This window comes from Homarus americanus, unplaced genomic scaffold (genome assembly GCF_018991925.1).
Source record: "Homarus americanus isolate GMGI-L3 unplaced genomic scaffold, GMGI_Hamer_2.0 scaffold9028, whole genome shotgun sequence".
NCBI lineage: Eukaryota > Metazoa > Arthropoda > Malacostraca > Decapoda > Nephropidae > Homarus > Homarus americanus.
The window spans coordinates 1-17,500 of record NW_024755634.1 but is presented as its reverse complement, the minus strand read 5'-3'; the positions used below and the strand labels follow the sequence as shown (position 1 = coordinate 17,500).

Below are 17,500 nucleotides of genomic sequence, written 5' to 3'. Positions count from 1 at the left end.
GACGGCTGCTTTACGACTGAATAGGAAGCTATTCAGTTTTGTGAAGAATAACGATGTTGCTATTGACATTTTCAAGTCGCGCGTGTATTGCATACTGCGGCAAATGTCCAGACTATAGTAAACACTGTCATTATCAAGCGAAAAACATATCTGGTTTTGTACAACACGAAAAATCGGAAAATAAAGAAAATATTGTTGTTTTTATCAGTTCGGCGTTGAAAGGGAATTGGTTGAACATTACAGCACATATCGCCTTGAAAGACTCGGTCGCAAAACTTTGTAGATCATTCATCCGGCGTTCATAATAAACTACTGAACGATTTCATTGGAAATTAAAAAAAAACTAATATCGACAATACTAACTCAGCGCCCCAATAAAAATAAGGCACATAAATCTTACAGACAAATCACGCCACGTTGTCCTCGCGACTTGAAAATTAAATAAGACAGATGTTTATTTTTAACATTGGGGCTAATCTTATATGGAGGAACCTCGCCAAGTTGTCTAACATTTTTCTTGGACTCTTCTGTGTGTTTAATTAAAATTCTTCCTCATCATTATATGTATACCTGTAGTGTCTCTGTGTATATGTTAAATCAGTGTGAACTTGACGCCTACTGTGAGTTATAGAGCTTCTTATTGTCTATACCAGTCTCTCTTCAGCTCAGTTAGTAAGTTGTGTTCTTGTTTACTAATATACACATCTGGTTCTTCCGTCTCTCAATTTAGTCTCTGGTACATTTGGTTCCTCGTAAATAAATGTTAATATTCTTCTAAACAATACTGTAGCAATTCTTGCACTCATTGATGTAGTTTTTGAAGATAATGAAGTAGTGGTGGTATGTATGTATGTATGTATGTATGTATGTATGTATGGTGAGTGGTGGTGATTTTATTTAACTTGGAAGGATTTATGTTTGTTTTATATGTTGGTTATAAACTAAAATACAAAATCCCCAGGGCCGGATAAATTTTTTCCTCGAGTCTTAAAAGAGTTAGTAGGGAAGATTGGACCCCTCGTAAACTTATTTACAAATCATTAGACACTGGGTTGTGACAGAGTTGTGGAAACAGGCAAATGTAGTACCCATATTCAAGAGAAAGAGCATCAGCGTCAAATTACCGGCCGATCGGTTTGGCGTCAGTAGTGGAAATTTCTTGAATCAATTATAGCAGATAGCATCCGATCGCATCTGAAAAGCAAATTAATCTGGACTCTCAACATGGGTTTACAAAGGGAAAATCTTGTCTAACAAATCTGCTAACGTTTTTAGGAAAGTCTTCGAGGTAGTAGATAATGACGAAAATTACGATGTTATTTACTTAGACTTTAGCAAAGCATTTGACAGTACCGCATCAGAGGCTTCTGAGAAAAATTAAAGGCTCATGGTATCGGGGGAAAGTTTTAAATTGAATAAAATCATGGCTCACCGATAGAACGCAGAGGGTCAGCGTAGATGGTTGTTAAATCTGAGTGGGGCCGTGTAACCAGTGGGGTTCCCCAGGGGTCAGTACTAGGCCCACTCTTGTTCATAATCTACATAAACGATTTAGATACTGGGATCAGCAGTGACATAAGCAGGTTGCGGATGACACCAAAATAGGCGGCAAATTAATTCAGGATGCAAACGCATTAGGAGGATCTAAATAAACTGCGGGGTGGTCTGAAAATGGCAAATGAAATTCAACACCAGCAAGTGCAGCGTACTTATATGGAAACAAATACTTATAATGTATACAGCCTTAACAACATCAACCTGAAAGTCGACTTGTGAAAAGAGACCCTGGGGGTACTTAGTCGCCCGGACCTACGGCCTGCAAACAGTGCGTTAATGTTCGAAATAAAGCAAACAGAGTATTGGGTTTTATACAAGTGTGTAACAAGAGTGCAGAGATGTGTAACTTTATATCTTGCGCTAGTCAGGCCGCACCTCGATTATGCGGTTTAGGTTCTGGTGCCCCTATTGGATATAAATTCACAGTCGGTGCGGCGAGAATGACAAAAATGATTCCGGGACTTAGAAACCTTCCATATCAGGATAGGTTAAAACTTAACTTGCATTCTAGAAAGACGAAGAGTGCGGAATATGATAGAAGTATTTAAGTGGGTGAAAGGAATCCAATAAAGGGATATAGATAAAGTTCTTATAATATCCGAGCAGGATAGGACTCAAACAACGGATTCAAGTTTGATAAGTTTAGGTTTAGGAGGGGATAGGAAGGAACTGGTTCACAAATAGGGGTGGTGGACGAGTGGAACAAGCTTAGCAACTTTGTAGTAAGTGCGGGAACTCTGGAAAGGATTTCAAGAGGCTAGATAGATTCATGGATGACAGAGGTGGTAGTAACTCTCGCCAGGAGCTGCCATGCACAGGCCAACCTGCCTATTGCAGACTCCTTATTTTCTTATTCTTATGTTATCTGTACAATAAAGACACATGACATAAGGAAAGAACCTTTAAATCACTCAACCATAAAGGTGAATTTCACAGGTAAAATTAGTAGTGGTTCCCTTTGATGTGTTTAAGAAAGCATCATTCCTTAACGCTCGAAGACACTGTAATTGGTCATTTTAGTCTCATCGTTTCTAATGGTGAATGAAGTTGTTCGGTTCGTTCTAGATTAGTTTTCTTTTTAATATCCACAACTAATTTAGGTGCAGAAGAAAAGTCTAAATGAGCTGTAATAAGTATTTTTATTCTTAGTGTTACTTGAATTTTTTTAGCTTTGAACATTAAAAATTAAATATCATAAAATATATAAAGACAGTTAGAACATATTAGACTGCTGCTTTATGTTAACGCGATTAGTGATAGTCGCCTGAAACACACAGTGTTGATGGGCGGTAAAGAAACGCAAGTACCAGTGATGTGATTTACATTATTTACAGCTAACAGTAGCACCACCTCTTATAGCTAAAAGAACCTGACAAACCACAGATGTCTCCTGTCTGTGTTTATGGGGTTCTTATCACGAACGAAAGTTCTAAACTATTACCCATCAAGATTGTGTTAGAAGACGGTCGTGTGATCACTAGATACCAACATGAAGATTTCTAAACTCCTGCTGCCCGTCACCAGTGTTCGCTAAGGTGTAGTGGCGGGTTTTTGAATAAGCAAATGTGACTCAGAGTTGGTCAGTGGCTGCGTTCAGAGTCCCTCGCGTGCTGCTAAGATCTATCATTCAGGTCAGGAAAGACGGGTATGTGGTGACTATGTTCAACCAGAAACAAATGAGTCTACATACAAATTCCTGACTGTACAGTATACTGATATCAACTACGTCACACCACGGAGGTCTGGATGGCGTGGTTACTGAGGGTATGGGTGACAGGATGGTCGTGGGTGTCGGGGAGGCGTGGGGTGTCCTCACGGATGCTGAGTTCTCCAGGACGTTCTGGGTACTCTTGTGGCGATGGTTGGCTGCGTAGCCGAAGCGCCGCGTGCGGTGTTGCCGCCATCGCTTCCGCAGCAGCTCTCTTACGTCACTGCTCATGAAACAGTACAGCACCGACACGAAGACTCCTAGGGGGGGACACCAACCATTATATAACAGTCATGTACAGACAGTAAAGTAATATATAGTTGGAGGAGGAAGAAGACAACAGAAATTACCAACTGCTGTCTCTGCTGTGTCAGACGGGAAGTGATAGAACAGGTCAGGGTTATTTTACAGCACCAGCACAACCAACACTGCACTGTATATTAAAGGAACTATTTTCTCTCGTATAACTCTGTTCTACACATGCACCACTTAGGACAATTATATAGTTTGGGTCTTAATTGTTAAACGTAAAACTGAAGAATGAAGATTATAGTGCAAGGAAGGGGAGAGAGAGAGAGAGAGAGAGAGAGAGATATAGAAAATACACATGCAGATAATGCAGATAAATAAAGAGGAATAGGATGAGACAAGGAAGACTATCTGGTAGCCATAAGAACCCACCTGGTAGCCTTAAGAACCCACCTGGTAGCCTTAAGAACCCACCTGGTAGCCATAAGAACCCACCTGGTGGCCTTAAGAACCCACCTGGTGGCCTTAAGAACCCACCTGGTAGCTTAAGAACCCACCTGGTGGCTTAAGAACCCAACTGGTAGCCTTAAGAACCCACCTGTGCTTAAGAACCCACCTGGTAGCAAGAACCCACCTGGTGGCTTAAGAACCCACCTGGTAGCCTTAAGAACCCACCTGGTAGCCTTAAGAACCCACCTGGTGGCTTAAGAACCCACCTGGTAGCTTAAGAACCCACCTGGTAGCCTTAAGAACCCACCTGGTAGCTTAAGAACCCACTCTAGCTTAAGAACCCACCTGGTGACAGAACCCACCTGGTAGCCTTGAACCCACCTGGTGGCCTTAAGAACCCACCTGGTAGCCTTAAGAACCCACCCTGGTAGCCTTAAGAACCCACCTGGTAGCCTAAAGAACCCACCTGTGGCTAATAACCCACCTGGTAGGCTTACGAACCCACCTGGTGGCCTTAAGAACCCACCTGGTAGCCTTAAGAACCCACCTGGTGGCCTTGAGAACCCACCTGGAGCTTAATAACCCACCTGGTAGCCTTAAGAACCCACCTGGTGGCTATCCCACCTGGTAGCCTTAAGAACCCACCTAGCCTTAAGAACCCACCTGGTAGCCTTAAGAACCCACCTGGTAGCCTTAAGAACCCACCTGGTAGCCTTAAGAACCCACCTGGTAGCCTTAAGAACCCACCTGGTAGCTTAAGAACCCACCTGGTAGCTTAAGAACCCACCTGGTAACCTTCATGACCCACCTGGTAACCTTCCTGACCCACCTGGTAACCTTCATGACCCACTCTGTAACCTCCTGACCCACCTGGTAACCTTCATGGACCCACCTGGTAACCTTCATGACCCACCTTGTAACCTCCCTGACCCACCTGGTAGCCTTAAGAACCCACCTGGTAGCCAGAACCCACCTGGTAACGTTCCTGACCCACCTGGTGCCCCTGACCCACCTGGTAACCTTCCTGACCTCCATGACCCACCTGGTAACCTCCTGACCCACCTGGTAACCTTCTATGACCCACCTGGTAACCTCCTGACCCACCTGTAACCTCCTGACCCACCTGGTAACCTTCCTGACCTCCATGACCCACCTGGTAACCTCCTGACCACCTGGTAACCTTCATGACCCACCTGGTAACCTCCTTGACCCACCTGGTAACCTCCTGACCCACCTGGTAACCTTCATGACCCACCTGGTAACCTTCATGACCCACCTGGTAACCTTCATAATCCACCTGGTAACCTTCATAACCCACCTGGTAACCTCCTGACCCACCTGGTAACTTCCTGACCCACCTGATAATCTTCATAACCCACCTGGTAACCTCCCTGACCCACCTGGTAACCTCCCTGACCCACTACCACACTTTGCTATAAACAGATAAATTGTACCGAATTTCCCCCCACCCACTCATCATTCTGTCACTTTATGTAACTCGCTGACAAACCCCATGACCCTTCAGGCTTTACACGCCCTTAATGCGTGAGTCATTAAGGCAGCATGAGACCGCACTTCTCCTGATGGGTACAGTAAACGCTTCTGCGCTTCTGTGCACAGGATGTAAGGGGTCCTAATAAACTAGTTTCCTCGGGCATCTAAAAAAAAATCCACTGTATCGGACTTACCTGGGAGGACTGGAGGAGGGCGTTGGTGAGGCATATGGCGCCCAGGTCGCCCTTACCGCCAGGGTTGACGGAGAAGAGGAGGTTGGTGATGCCTAGAGCGGGAACAACACTGCAGTCGCCCTAATCGCTTTCCTGCATCACAACACAGAGGAGAGAGTTAATGAAACACTACTATATGCAGAGAGAGAGTGGTTAAAAGGAAAAACTAAAGTAAATCTGTAGACTGAGAGAGAGAAAAGAGATCCAACGTTGACTCGCTATCACAAAAGAAAGGTAAACACTTAAGCCAGGTTAATGACGTAGATAGAGATTCCTTTGACGTCTGTAGATATATTTTAAACACTCTCACTGACGCAGCGCTTTTCGTCACCTACCACCAACCTATCAACGACACACACACACACACACACACACACACACACACACACACACACACACACACACACACACACACACACACACACACACACACAAATCACAAGGATAATTGCATGGCTTGATAAATTACATATTGCATGAGATAAGAAAGGCTATACTATCTCTGTATAATTCCCACCTCCTGGTTCATCAACAGACAAATTAGCGTCAGAATGCGTGATGACCCCCATGGGTCATCGTGGGGGGTTATAGGCTAAGGTAACGAGAGGGGAGAGAATTGTTGATAAGAGAAAGGTGTGAGAGAGATGAAAGACAAATAAATAGATGATGAGGAAGAACAGAGATCGATGGTAGAGACAGAGGGAGAGACAGAGGGGAGATAGACAGACAGACAGGTAGACAGAGAGGCACACACACACACACACACACACACACACACACACACACACACACACACACACACACACACACACACACACACACTCTCTCTCTCTCTCTCTCTCTCTCTCTTCTCTCTCTCTCTTAGGTCCAATGTTCAGTACATAAAACCTCACTTGGGTACTGGGTACGAGTGACGTGTACGTGGTAGGTGTGGGTGACGCGTACGTGGTATGTATTGAAGGGTGACGTGTGCGTGGTAGGTGTTAAGGTGACGATGTACGTGGTAGGTATGAAGTTGACGTGTACGTATGGTAGGTATTGAAGGTGACGTGTGCGTGGTGGTGGATGTTAGGGGTAACTTAGTTTTAAAGGTGGTGATGAATTATTCAATATAAAAACGACACTTAGAGCAGGGAGACTTAACCAACCCGACTGGTGACTTGAGGATACGATCTTTATACTTACCTTACTTGTGTGGTCTCAAGCTGCGTCACTAGCACGGAGTTTGGTCACCAAGATCCTAATAATGTTCACCAGAAACACCAAGTTGATCTGGGGGGAGAAAGAACATCACTAAACATCATAAAACATCAACAAACACCACCAAACACTCACTAAACATCTACCAAACACCACCAAACACTCACTAAACATCACCAAACACTACAAAACACTCACTAAACATCACCAAACACCACCAAACACCACCAAACACTCACTAAACATCTACCAAACACTCACTAAACATCACCAAACACTCACTAAACATCAACAAACACCACAAACACTCACTAAACACATAAACACAAACACCACCAAACACCACAAGCACTCACTAAACACCACCAAACACACACAAACATCACCAAACACCACCAAGCACTCACTAAACACCACCAAACACACACAAACATCACCAAACACCACCAAACACACACACACACACCAAACACCAAGCACTCACTAAACACCACCAAACACCACCAAACACCACCAAACACTCACTAAACATCACCAAACCTCACTAAACATCACCAAGCACTCACTAAACACCACCAACACACACAAACACCACCAAACACCACCAAACACACACAAACACCACCAAACACCCTAAACACCACTTAAACACCACCACCAAGCACCAACAAACACCACCAAACACACACAAACATCTTAAACACCACCAAGCACTAACTAAACACCACCAAACACTCACTAAACATCACCAAACACCACCAAACACACAAACACCACCAAACACCACCAAGCACTCACTACACCACCAAGCACTCACTAAACATCACAAAACACTCATTCATCACCAAACACCACCAAGCACTCACTAAACACCACCAAACACCACAAACATCACCAAACACCCACCCCAAACATCACCAAACACCACCAAACACTCACTAAACACCACAAACATACAGTAAAGAAACACAAACAGACGCATCACTTGTATAATAATGTATAAGTTATGTATTAATTTTCAAGGTTGATGAAGACGGATGAATAAAATGTAAATAGAGATAGGCGGAAGAAATAGGAAAATGATAGATATATGGAGAGAGAGAGAGAGAGAGAGAGAGACAAATAGACAGATAGAGAGGAGACAAAAGAATAGACAGATAGATAAAAATAGAGAAAGATAAGGAATAGACAGATAGATGAAGTAAGAGCAAAATAGACAGACAAAGAGACAGAGAAAAGACAGACAAATTGAGAGAAAAGATAAAGAATAGACGGACAGACGGGGAGATATAGACAGATGGACGGACAGAATAGACATATAGACATACGGATATAAAGAGACGATGTCAATTAGAGAGAAGACATATGACCCGGAGTTCTCCAGATCAGGCCTTCATTCTCTTCACCCTTGTCGTGTGGGCTGTTATTCTCCTCTACTTTTTTTTTTTTTTTACTGGGATTACCCCCAGGCAGGAGTCACTGTTGTATTGTCATTAGTAAGAGAAACAATTGAGACCCTGCAATTGTGTGTAATAAATGAGGCAGAAAGTCAGATCAGCAACCTGGGACTTGGTCACAATTTTCGTGATGCCATGTGGAAGCAGGGTCTACCATTAGACAACACATTATGCTTCCAATATCTTCCCAGGCGGTAGTACCTCCCTGTTTGGTACCTGCCAACTCACCTACTACCTAGTCATGTAGGGCTGTGGTTCTCCTCTCCTTGTCGTGTAGGCTGTGGTTCTCCTCTCCCCCTTGTCGTGTAGGCTGTGGTTCTCCTCTCCCCTTGTTGATGGGCTGTGGTTCTCCTCTCCTTGTTGTGTAGGTTGTGTTCTCTCTCCCTGTCGTGAGGCTGTGGTCTCCTCTCCTGTTGTGTAGGCTGTGGTTTCTCCTCTCCCCTTGTTGTGTAGGCTGTGGTTCTCCTCTCCCTTGTTGTGTAGGCTGTGGTTTCTCCTCTCCCTGTCGTGTAGGCTGTGGTTCTCCTCTCCTTGTCGTGTAGGCTGTGGTTCTCCTCTCCCCTTGTCGTATGGGCTGTGGTTCTCCTCTCCCTTGTCGTGTAGGCTGTGGTTCTCCTCTACCCTACCATCAGAGCAGTGACCATGGGTCTTCTACATTAGGGCAATAACCACGGGTGCTACCTACAATCAGAGCAGTGACCATGGGTGCTACCGACCATTAGGGCAATAACCATGGGTGCTACTTACCATCAGAGCAGTGACCATGGGTGCTACCTCATCAGAGCAGTGACCATGGGTGCTACTAGTATCCACACATACAGTAGGAATCGCCGTAGCCCTGCCAACAGATGGACGGGATAGCGCAGGGACATGGTAGTAGCCCAGGCCAGGATGAACACCAACGGCGCCCCTGCAATATAACAACAACACCTCAACTATACCTTGAAGAACAAGTCGAAATTCAAGCATCCCTCCCTTCTTCCCTCCCCCCGCCCCTTCCCCTCTCCTCCCCTCTCCCTCCCCTCTCCCCCAATCCTCCCTCTACAAAATCATGAATTATCCTATCTGTTTGTTTGAGAATCGCATGAACTGTCTATTCTACACTGTTTATAATGACGCGTGTTGACATGATCTTTTTGTGTGACCTTGACAATACATAATACAGGCCAGCATGATTTAATTTACCCCCAAGTTCTTTGTTATTAATTACTGGAGTATCTAAGACTATAAACGTCTTTCGAAACTTGTGTTTGAGTTGTATGTTACTGTAGAAAGTTCAGTCAGATCGGTAACACAGCCTAGGGTGCCCCAGATCCCGGTAACACGGTCCTCCTGAGGTGTCCCAGATCCCGGTAACAGGTCCTCCTATGGTGTCCCAGATCCCAGTAACACGGTCCTCCAAGGGTGCCCCAGATCGCCGTTGGTCCTCCTATGGTGTCCCAGATCCCGGTAACACGGTCCTCAAGGTGCCCCAGATCCAGTAACACGGTCCTCCTATGGTGTCCCAGATCCCGGTAACACGGTCCTCCAAGGTGCCAGATCCCGGTAACACGGTCCTCAAAGGTGCCCCAGATCCGTAACACGGTCCTCCAAGGTGTCCCAGATCCCGTAACACGGTCCTCAAGTGCCCCAGATCCCGGTAACACGGTCCTCCAAGGGTGCCCCAGATCCGTAACACGGTCCTCCAAGGGTGCCCCAGATCCCGGTAACACGGTCCTCAAGGGTGCCCCAGATCCCGGTAACACGGTCCTCCAAGGTGCCCCAGATCCAGTAACACAGTCCTCCTATGGTGTCCCAGATCCCAGTAACACGGTCCTCCAAGGTGTCCAGATCCTGTAACACGGTCCTCCAAGGGTGCCCCAGATCCAGCTAACGGTCCTCAGGTGCCCAGATCCAGTAACACGGTCCTCAAGGGTGTCCCAGATCCCGGTAACACGGTCCTCCAAGGGTGCCCCAGATCCCGGTAACACGGTCCTCAAGGTGTCCCAGATCAGTAACACGGTCCTCCTATGGTGCCCCAGATCCCGGCCACGGTCCTCCAAGGTGCCCCAGATCCCGGTCTGGTCCTCTATGGTGTCCCAGATCCAGTAACACGGTCCTCCAGGTGTCCCAGATCCCGGTAACACGGTCCTCAAAAGTGCCCCAGATCCAGTAACACGGTCCTCAGGTGTCCCAGATCCCGGTAACACGGTCCTCAAGGGTGCCCCAGATCCCGGTAACACGGTCCTCAAGGGTGTCCCAGATCCCGTAACACGGTCCTCCAGGGGTGCCCCAGATCCAGTAACACGGTCCTCCAAGGGTGTCCCAGATCCCGGTAACACGGTCCTCCTATGGTGCCCCAGATCCCGTAACACGGTCCTCCAAGGGTGCCCAGATCCGTAACACGGTCCTCCTATGGTGTCCCAGATCCGTAACACAGTCCTCCAAGTGTCCCAGATCCTGTAACACGGTCCTCCAAGGGTGCCCCCAGATCCAGTAACACGGTCCTCCAAGGGTGCCCCAGATCCCGGTAACACAGTCCTCCAAGGGTGTGTCCCAGATCCAGTAACACGGTCCTCAAGGGTGCCCCAGATCCCGTAACACGGTCCTCCAAGGGTGCCCCAGATCCGGCTTTGGTCCTCCTATGGTGTCCCAGATCCCGGTAACACGGTCCTCCAAAGGGTGCCCAGATCCCAGTAACACGGTCCTCAGGGTGCCCCCAGATCCCGGTACAGTCCTCAAGGGTGAATCCGTAACACGGTCCTCCAAGGTGCCCCAGATCCAGTAACACGGTCCTCCAAGGGTGCCCCAGATCCATGCTTACAGTCCTCCAAGGGTGCCCCAGATCCAGTAACACGGTCCTCAAGGTGCCCCAGATCCCGTAACACGGTCCTCAAGGGTGCCCCCAGATCCCGTAACACGGTCCTCCAAGGGTGCCCCAGATCCCGCAACACGGTCCTCCAAGGGTGCCCCAGATCCGTAACACGGTCCTCCAAGGGTGCCCCAGATCCCGGTAACACGGTCCTCCTATGGTGCCCCCAGATCCCGGTAACACGGTCCTCCTATGGTTGTCCCAGATCGGTAACTCATCCCAGGCTCAGGTAGTACTCACCCCAGCCAATAGTATATGAGAGGTGAAGGGGCCAGAGTCGAAGACGTTGCAGGTGAGCCTCTGAGTGAAGGAACAGCCCTCCACGAACATCCAGTTGATGAAGCCATCTGAGCGTACATCCTGAGGGCCAGTAGTGTCTTGCACAACCAGTCCTGCAATAACAATACAGTCTTACCTGTCAGTCTTGCAACATCATCACTTGAGTTACCTGTCAGTCTTGCAACATCAACACTTGAGTTACCTGTCAGTCTTGTAACATCAACACTTGAGTTACCTGATCTTGCAAGCATCAACATCTGGTTTATCTGTTATAAGCACCTTGCATAATATAATCAATCTGGTGATTTGCAAAGACTCACCGCATGCAGGTTTAACGATGAGACACACACACACACACACACACACACACACACACACACACACACACTCACTCACCACGTCACGGTAGGTACGTGTCTGACGATGAGGATGAAGGGCTCGCTCAGGACGACCATCACCAGGAAGTGAATGATGAGGACACCACCAAGTTCCTGTGAACGCAGCCGGTCCTCAGAGTCCTGCCAGGCATTAGGGAGGCATTATGGGAGTACTATGGGAGGCATTATGTGAGGCATTATGAGGTTATGGGAGGCATTATGAGGTTATGAGGGAGGCATTATGTGAGGCATTATAGTGAGGCATTATGTGAGGCATTATAGTGGGGGCATTATGTGAGGTATTATAGTGAGGCATTATGTGAGGCATTATAGTGAGGCATTTATGTGAGGCATTATAGTGAGGCATTATGTGAGGCATTATAGTAGGGCATTTTTGTGAGGTATTTCGTTTTCATCCTTCTCCTACTCGAAACACACACACACACTGTGAGGTCAAACTGTCAATCTCCACACATTCCTTATTACTAATTACTTAACTATTTGATGGAGTTCAAGGTATTATCATGAGGAAACAAAACGTCTCACGACAACTAACTACGAGCTGATTCACATCTTGATCCTCCAGCCCTCTCAAAAACTTCTCACAAATAAGAACTTAAATATACAACACATAACATACAACAATACAATATACAATAATCGATAATACACTTTTAGTCCAATTCTGGAACATCATCTACAAGTCCGTAATCAGTACAGGTCGTCTGGTCGTAGAAACCTTTAAAAAAAAGTCACAAATTCCAGACTATTTAATCACAAGGCAGTGGTGAGGAGAGCTGATCCATACAAGAGCGGCGAGGAGCCCACTACTGCACTCTATTATGCTATGTGTCTTTACAGTGAAAAATATAACCAGAGACAGGACTTAGAACTGCCCTAGGATAAGTGTAACGAAGCTGTGTGTGTGTTTGTGTGTGTGGGAGAGGTGTGTGTGTGGGGTGGGAGAGGGGTGGGGGGAATGGGGTGTGTGTGGATAGTGGGAGGGGTGGGGGGTGAGGGGTGTGGTGTGTGTGTGAGAGGGTGTGGGAGGTGTGTGGGTGGGAGAGGGGTGGGGAGGTGTGTGTGTGTGTGTGTGTGGGAGGGGGGTGGGGAGGGGTGGGGGTGGGAGAGGGTGTGGGTGGGGTGTGTGTGTGTGTGTGTGTGTGTGTGTGTGTGTGTGTGTGTGGGAAGGGGTGTGTGGGGAGGTGTGTGGGGTGTGGTGTGTGGGAGGTGGGGTGTGTGTGTGAGGGGTGTGGGGAGGGGTGTGTGGGTGAGAGGTGGAGGTGTGTGTGTGTGTGTGGAGGGTGGTGTTTGAGGGAGGGTGTGGGGGGTAGGTGTGTGTGTGTTGAAGGGAGGGGAGGTGGGTAAATAATAATAATAATAATGCTAATAATAATAATAATAATAATAATAATAATAATAATAATAATTAAACGTATATTGAAAATGTTTAAAGCAAGGTGAAAATAAGTATTGAGCAGGAATTATTTATTACATACAGGTACATGGGGAGTGAGTCGGTTAACAAAGCTTTCATTACAAAAAGGAAAGAAGAATTAATTGAACATACAAATTATAGTTTACAGTGAATATCAGGGCTGGTCTTGCCCTTGTGCGTATAAAAACGTCGTCAGGGGCTGATATTTTTGGTGTCCCAGGATCTACTACTAGCGGTGTGAAGGTTATTTTGGCCATGACTCTCAACTGTTACTGCTTAGTGTTGTTTTCAGTGGTTCCAACATTGTCTGTCCGAGGTGAAATTGTCACCTTTGGCTGGATTTTGCTGAGATCCCGGTGGGGAGGAGGAGTTGAGGGAGGGCGTTGAGGTGGGGGTCACAGGCTGCCCAGGAGTGAGGCGTAGATACATCTGACTCTCTGATGGCCGAGAGTGTGTGTGAGGGAGAGGGGTTTACATCAGCCTGTCAACTTCCTGTCAACTCAACACCACCCACCACCACCACCACCACCAGTACCCACCACCCACCACCAGTACCCACCACTACCCACTACACCCACCACCACCACCACCACCAGTATCCACCACCCACCCACCACCAGTACCTCCACCACTACCCACTACCACCCACCACCACCACCACCACCACCAGTATTCACCACCCACCACCAGCAATTCCACCACTACCCACCACCACTACCTCCTGTACACTAATGCGTCTTTTTCTCCTCCACATGTCTCGTCATCAGCATGAGTGACGTTAGTGAAAGCTGCTTTGTCTGTTGCGTTGTCCGCAAATTATTTTTTTCTGGCCTGTCTTTTATCTTGGTAAGAATTACCTTCAATCTGTAAAGGAATTGAGATTGTGTAATAACTCTCTAATTAAGCTCTGGGGTAATGTTATGATGGTGGTGTGTGTGTGTGTGTGTGTGTGTGTGTGTGTGTGTGTGTGTGTGTGTGTGTGTGTGTGTGACAGTCTGAGGAATATATGTACAGTGCTGTACTATATATATATATATATATATATATATATATATATATATATATATATATATATATATATATATATACGTATATATATATTACGCTACATTGGGATAATTGCCAATTGAAGTATAAATATGTATTTCAATTTTTGAAACTTTTTGACTGGCGATAAACGATCCTGAACATTATCATTTTAATAGTCATACAAATTAACCTAACCTAACCTAACCTAACATACCAGTTACTTATGAAGCCTTAATCAACGAGTATCCTCAGTGTGACATAAAGAGATTCTTGCATGTTTCTGTCTCATCACGAGTGTCGACGAGTCCAGGACATTTTTATGAAACAGTCAGGGTTGTGTAGCGGCGGTGGTGGAGTGTTGATCTTTGAACAGGAACACTGAAAGCACTTGTCTGGAAAACTCAACTTAAAGAGGCAGTGTGTGTGTGTGTGTGTGTTGTCATGACTGGTTCACTAAAATCATGGTTTAATTAGGTTAGATTAGATAGGCAAGAAGACATACAAACAAATATATTGAGGTGTATGTCAAGACACAAACAGATTGACAGAAACTGAGTAATTACTGCACAATAATCTCTCTCTCTCACACACACACACACACACAACACACACACATACACACACACATCACACACGGTTGTACTTCATAAATACAGAGCTTCAATCGGTGTGACTTTGTATGCAACACGGAAACAACCTGGAAATTGTCTTTAACTGCCTCTCTCTCTCTCTCTCTCTCCTCTGTCTCTTTGTCTTCCTCTGTCTCTCATCAGTCTCAACGGGTGTCCTCAGGTGTGGTTATCTCTTATCTCTCTCTTCATTGAACGAGGGGGATTTATCGCCCTCTACGACAAAGACCACGAGAACTGTCTCAATTTCACATTATATGTAACTTTTTTCATATTGTGTCCTTCTTATAATGGAAAATTCAATCAGTGAAATTGTATTATTATTATCATTATTATTATTATTTCTCTTACTCCTCTCTCCTCTCTCTCTGTTGAACATCACAAGCCAATACAAACATCTACTTACGACGTTTCACTATTGTGTTTTTGCAGTATTTTTCCCTCCTAATTTAATATAAAAAAAGATTCTTCCTAGTTCTTAATCTTCTGTTAATGATGTTTTAGTCAGCAAAGAACTCAAGTTGTGTAGAAAAATGATAACAAGTTTGAATTCGTTAATGTAATATTTTTTTTTATTTTTTTGCAACTGATTATCAGGAGGTGTTTAATTATTTTTTTTTTTAAGTGGAAGATGAAAGAAATTTTATACGCCACCTGGGGGTGCTAAAAACAGCTAATTAGAATTAATCCCCATGTGTTTATCGAATCAAATTAAGCCATTATATAGGTATACAATAGGTGAGATTCTTGAGGGTTTATCCAGGTGTTAAGATAATACTGTCGAGCTGAGTTAAGGTGTGAGGGGTGAATTTCCTGAAGTGGCTGAAGGGCAACAAAGAAACTGACAGCGAGTTCACCACAATCCTGATAGACCATGTTAGTTGAACTCCATCCAGAGAGTGTTAGTGTGTGTGTGTGTGTGTGTGTGTGTGTGGGTGTGTGTGTGTGGGTGTGGTGTGTGGGTGGTGTGGAACATTCCCCTACACGTCAACTTCCTGTCTCACGCCACTGACTTCATCACGCCACTACCACCACCACAACCACTACCTTCACACCAACATCACTACCCCAACCACTACACCACGGCTCATTCCTACTACCATCACCACCACCCTCACCACCAACTCACTTCACTACCACCATCACTCACCACCACCACCACCACTCCACCACCACCTCACCTTTCACCCCAGGACTCACCACCACCTCACCTCTCCCCCACCACCCCCACTCACTCACTACCACCATCACTCACCCTCACCACCACCACCCACCACCCCCACTTCACCACCACCACTCACCACCACCACCACCCTCTGACTTACCACCACCACCACCTGCATCACCACCACCATCACTGCTGCCATCACCACTACCACTCACCACCCCACTACCCCACCACACCATCACTTCAAACACTGCCACTAACTACCACTCACCACCTCACTCACCTACCACCACTCACCATCTCCACTACCACCACCACCACCACACTCACACCACTCACCACCACCTCTCACCACCAAATGTGTCTTTAAATAAATCTTTCATTTAACTCTGTATGGTTTGTCACCCAGTATTGAGAGTCTACTCATTCCTTACCTCTTCCTCCCTCTTTTTTTCCCCCCCCCCTCCCCTCTCTCCCCCTCCCCACCTCCCTTCCTCTCCCCCACCTCCTCCCCCCTCCCTTCCCTCCCCACTCCCTCCCTCCCTCCCTTCCTCTCCTATCCCTCCCCTCCCTCCCCCTTCCCCTCCCTTCCTCCTCTCCCTCCCTCCTCTCCCACTCCTCCCTCTCTCGCTTCTCCTCTCCCCACTCCCTCCAACCTCTTCCCTCCCCCACCCCCCCTCCCAACCTCCCTTCCTCTCCCCATTCTCCCTACCTCCTTCCTCTCCCCACCCTCCCTACCTTCCTTCCTTCTACCCACTCCCTCCCCACCTCCTTCCTCTGATCCTCCTTTCCCTTCCTTTCTCTCCTCTATATCTTTTTTCTTCCTCCGGCAATCTCTTCCATATGACTTCTCGTGTTAGTGATGGACTGGTTGACTGCCCTGACTCTGTTGACCTCCTGAACTCTGTTAACTGCCCTGACCCCTTGTTGACCGCCCTTATCTCTGTTAACTGCTTTGACCTCGTGTTAACTGCTCCTGAACCCTTTGAATGCTCCTGACCCTGTTAACTGGGCTCCTGACCCTTGTTGACCGCTCCTTAACACCTGTTTCGTTCCTGACCCCTGTTAACTGCTCTTGACTCCCTTGTTGACTGCTCCTGACTCTTGCTGACTGGCCTGACCCTGTTCAACTGCTCTGACCCCTGTTGACTGCTCCTGACCCTTTGTTAACTGCTCTGACCCCTGTTAACCGCTTCCTGACTCCTGTTGACTGCCCTGACCTTCTGTTAACTGCTCTGACTCCCTGCTGACGTCTCCTTGACTCCCTGTTAACTGCTCCTGACCTCTGCTGATGCTCCTGACCCCTGTTGATTGCTCCTGACCTTCTGTTGACTGTTCCCTGACCTTCTGTTGACTGCTCCAACACCGAAGTATTACTGAT

The 17,500-nt window shown here is 46.6% G+C and overlaps 1 protein-coding gene across 1 annotated transcript; it reads right to left on the bottom strand.

Annotated features, from left to right (window-relative positions):
- Positions 1 to 4,907: 4,907 nt before the first annotated feature.
- On the bottom strand, positions 4,908 to 5,336 carry LOC121856629 (shematrin-like protein 2). The gene has a single exon (XM_042352281.1). It carries the CDS (start codon positions 5,334 to 5,336, stop codon positions 4,908 to 4,910), a length of 429 nt encoding a protein of 142 aa, XP_042208215.1.
- Positions 5,337 to 17,500: the final 12,164 nt, after the last annotated feature.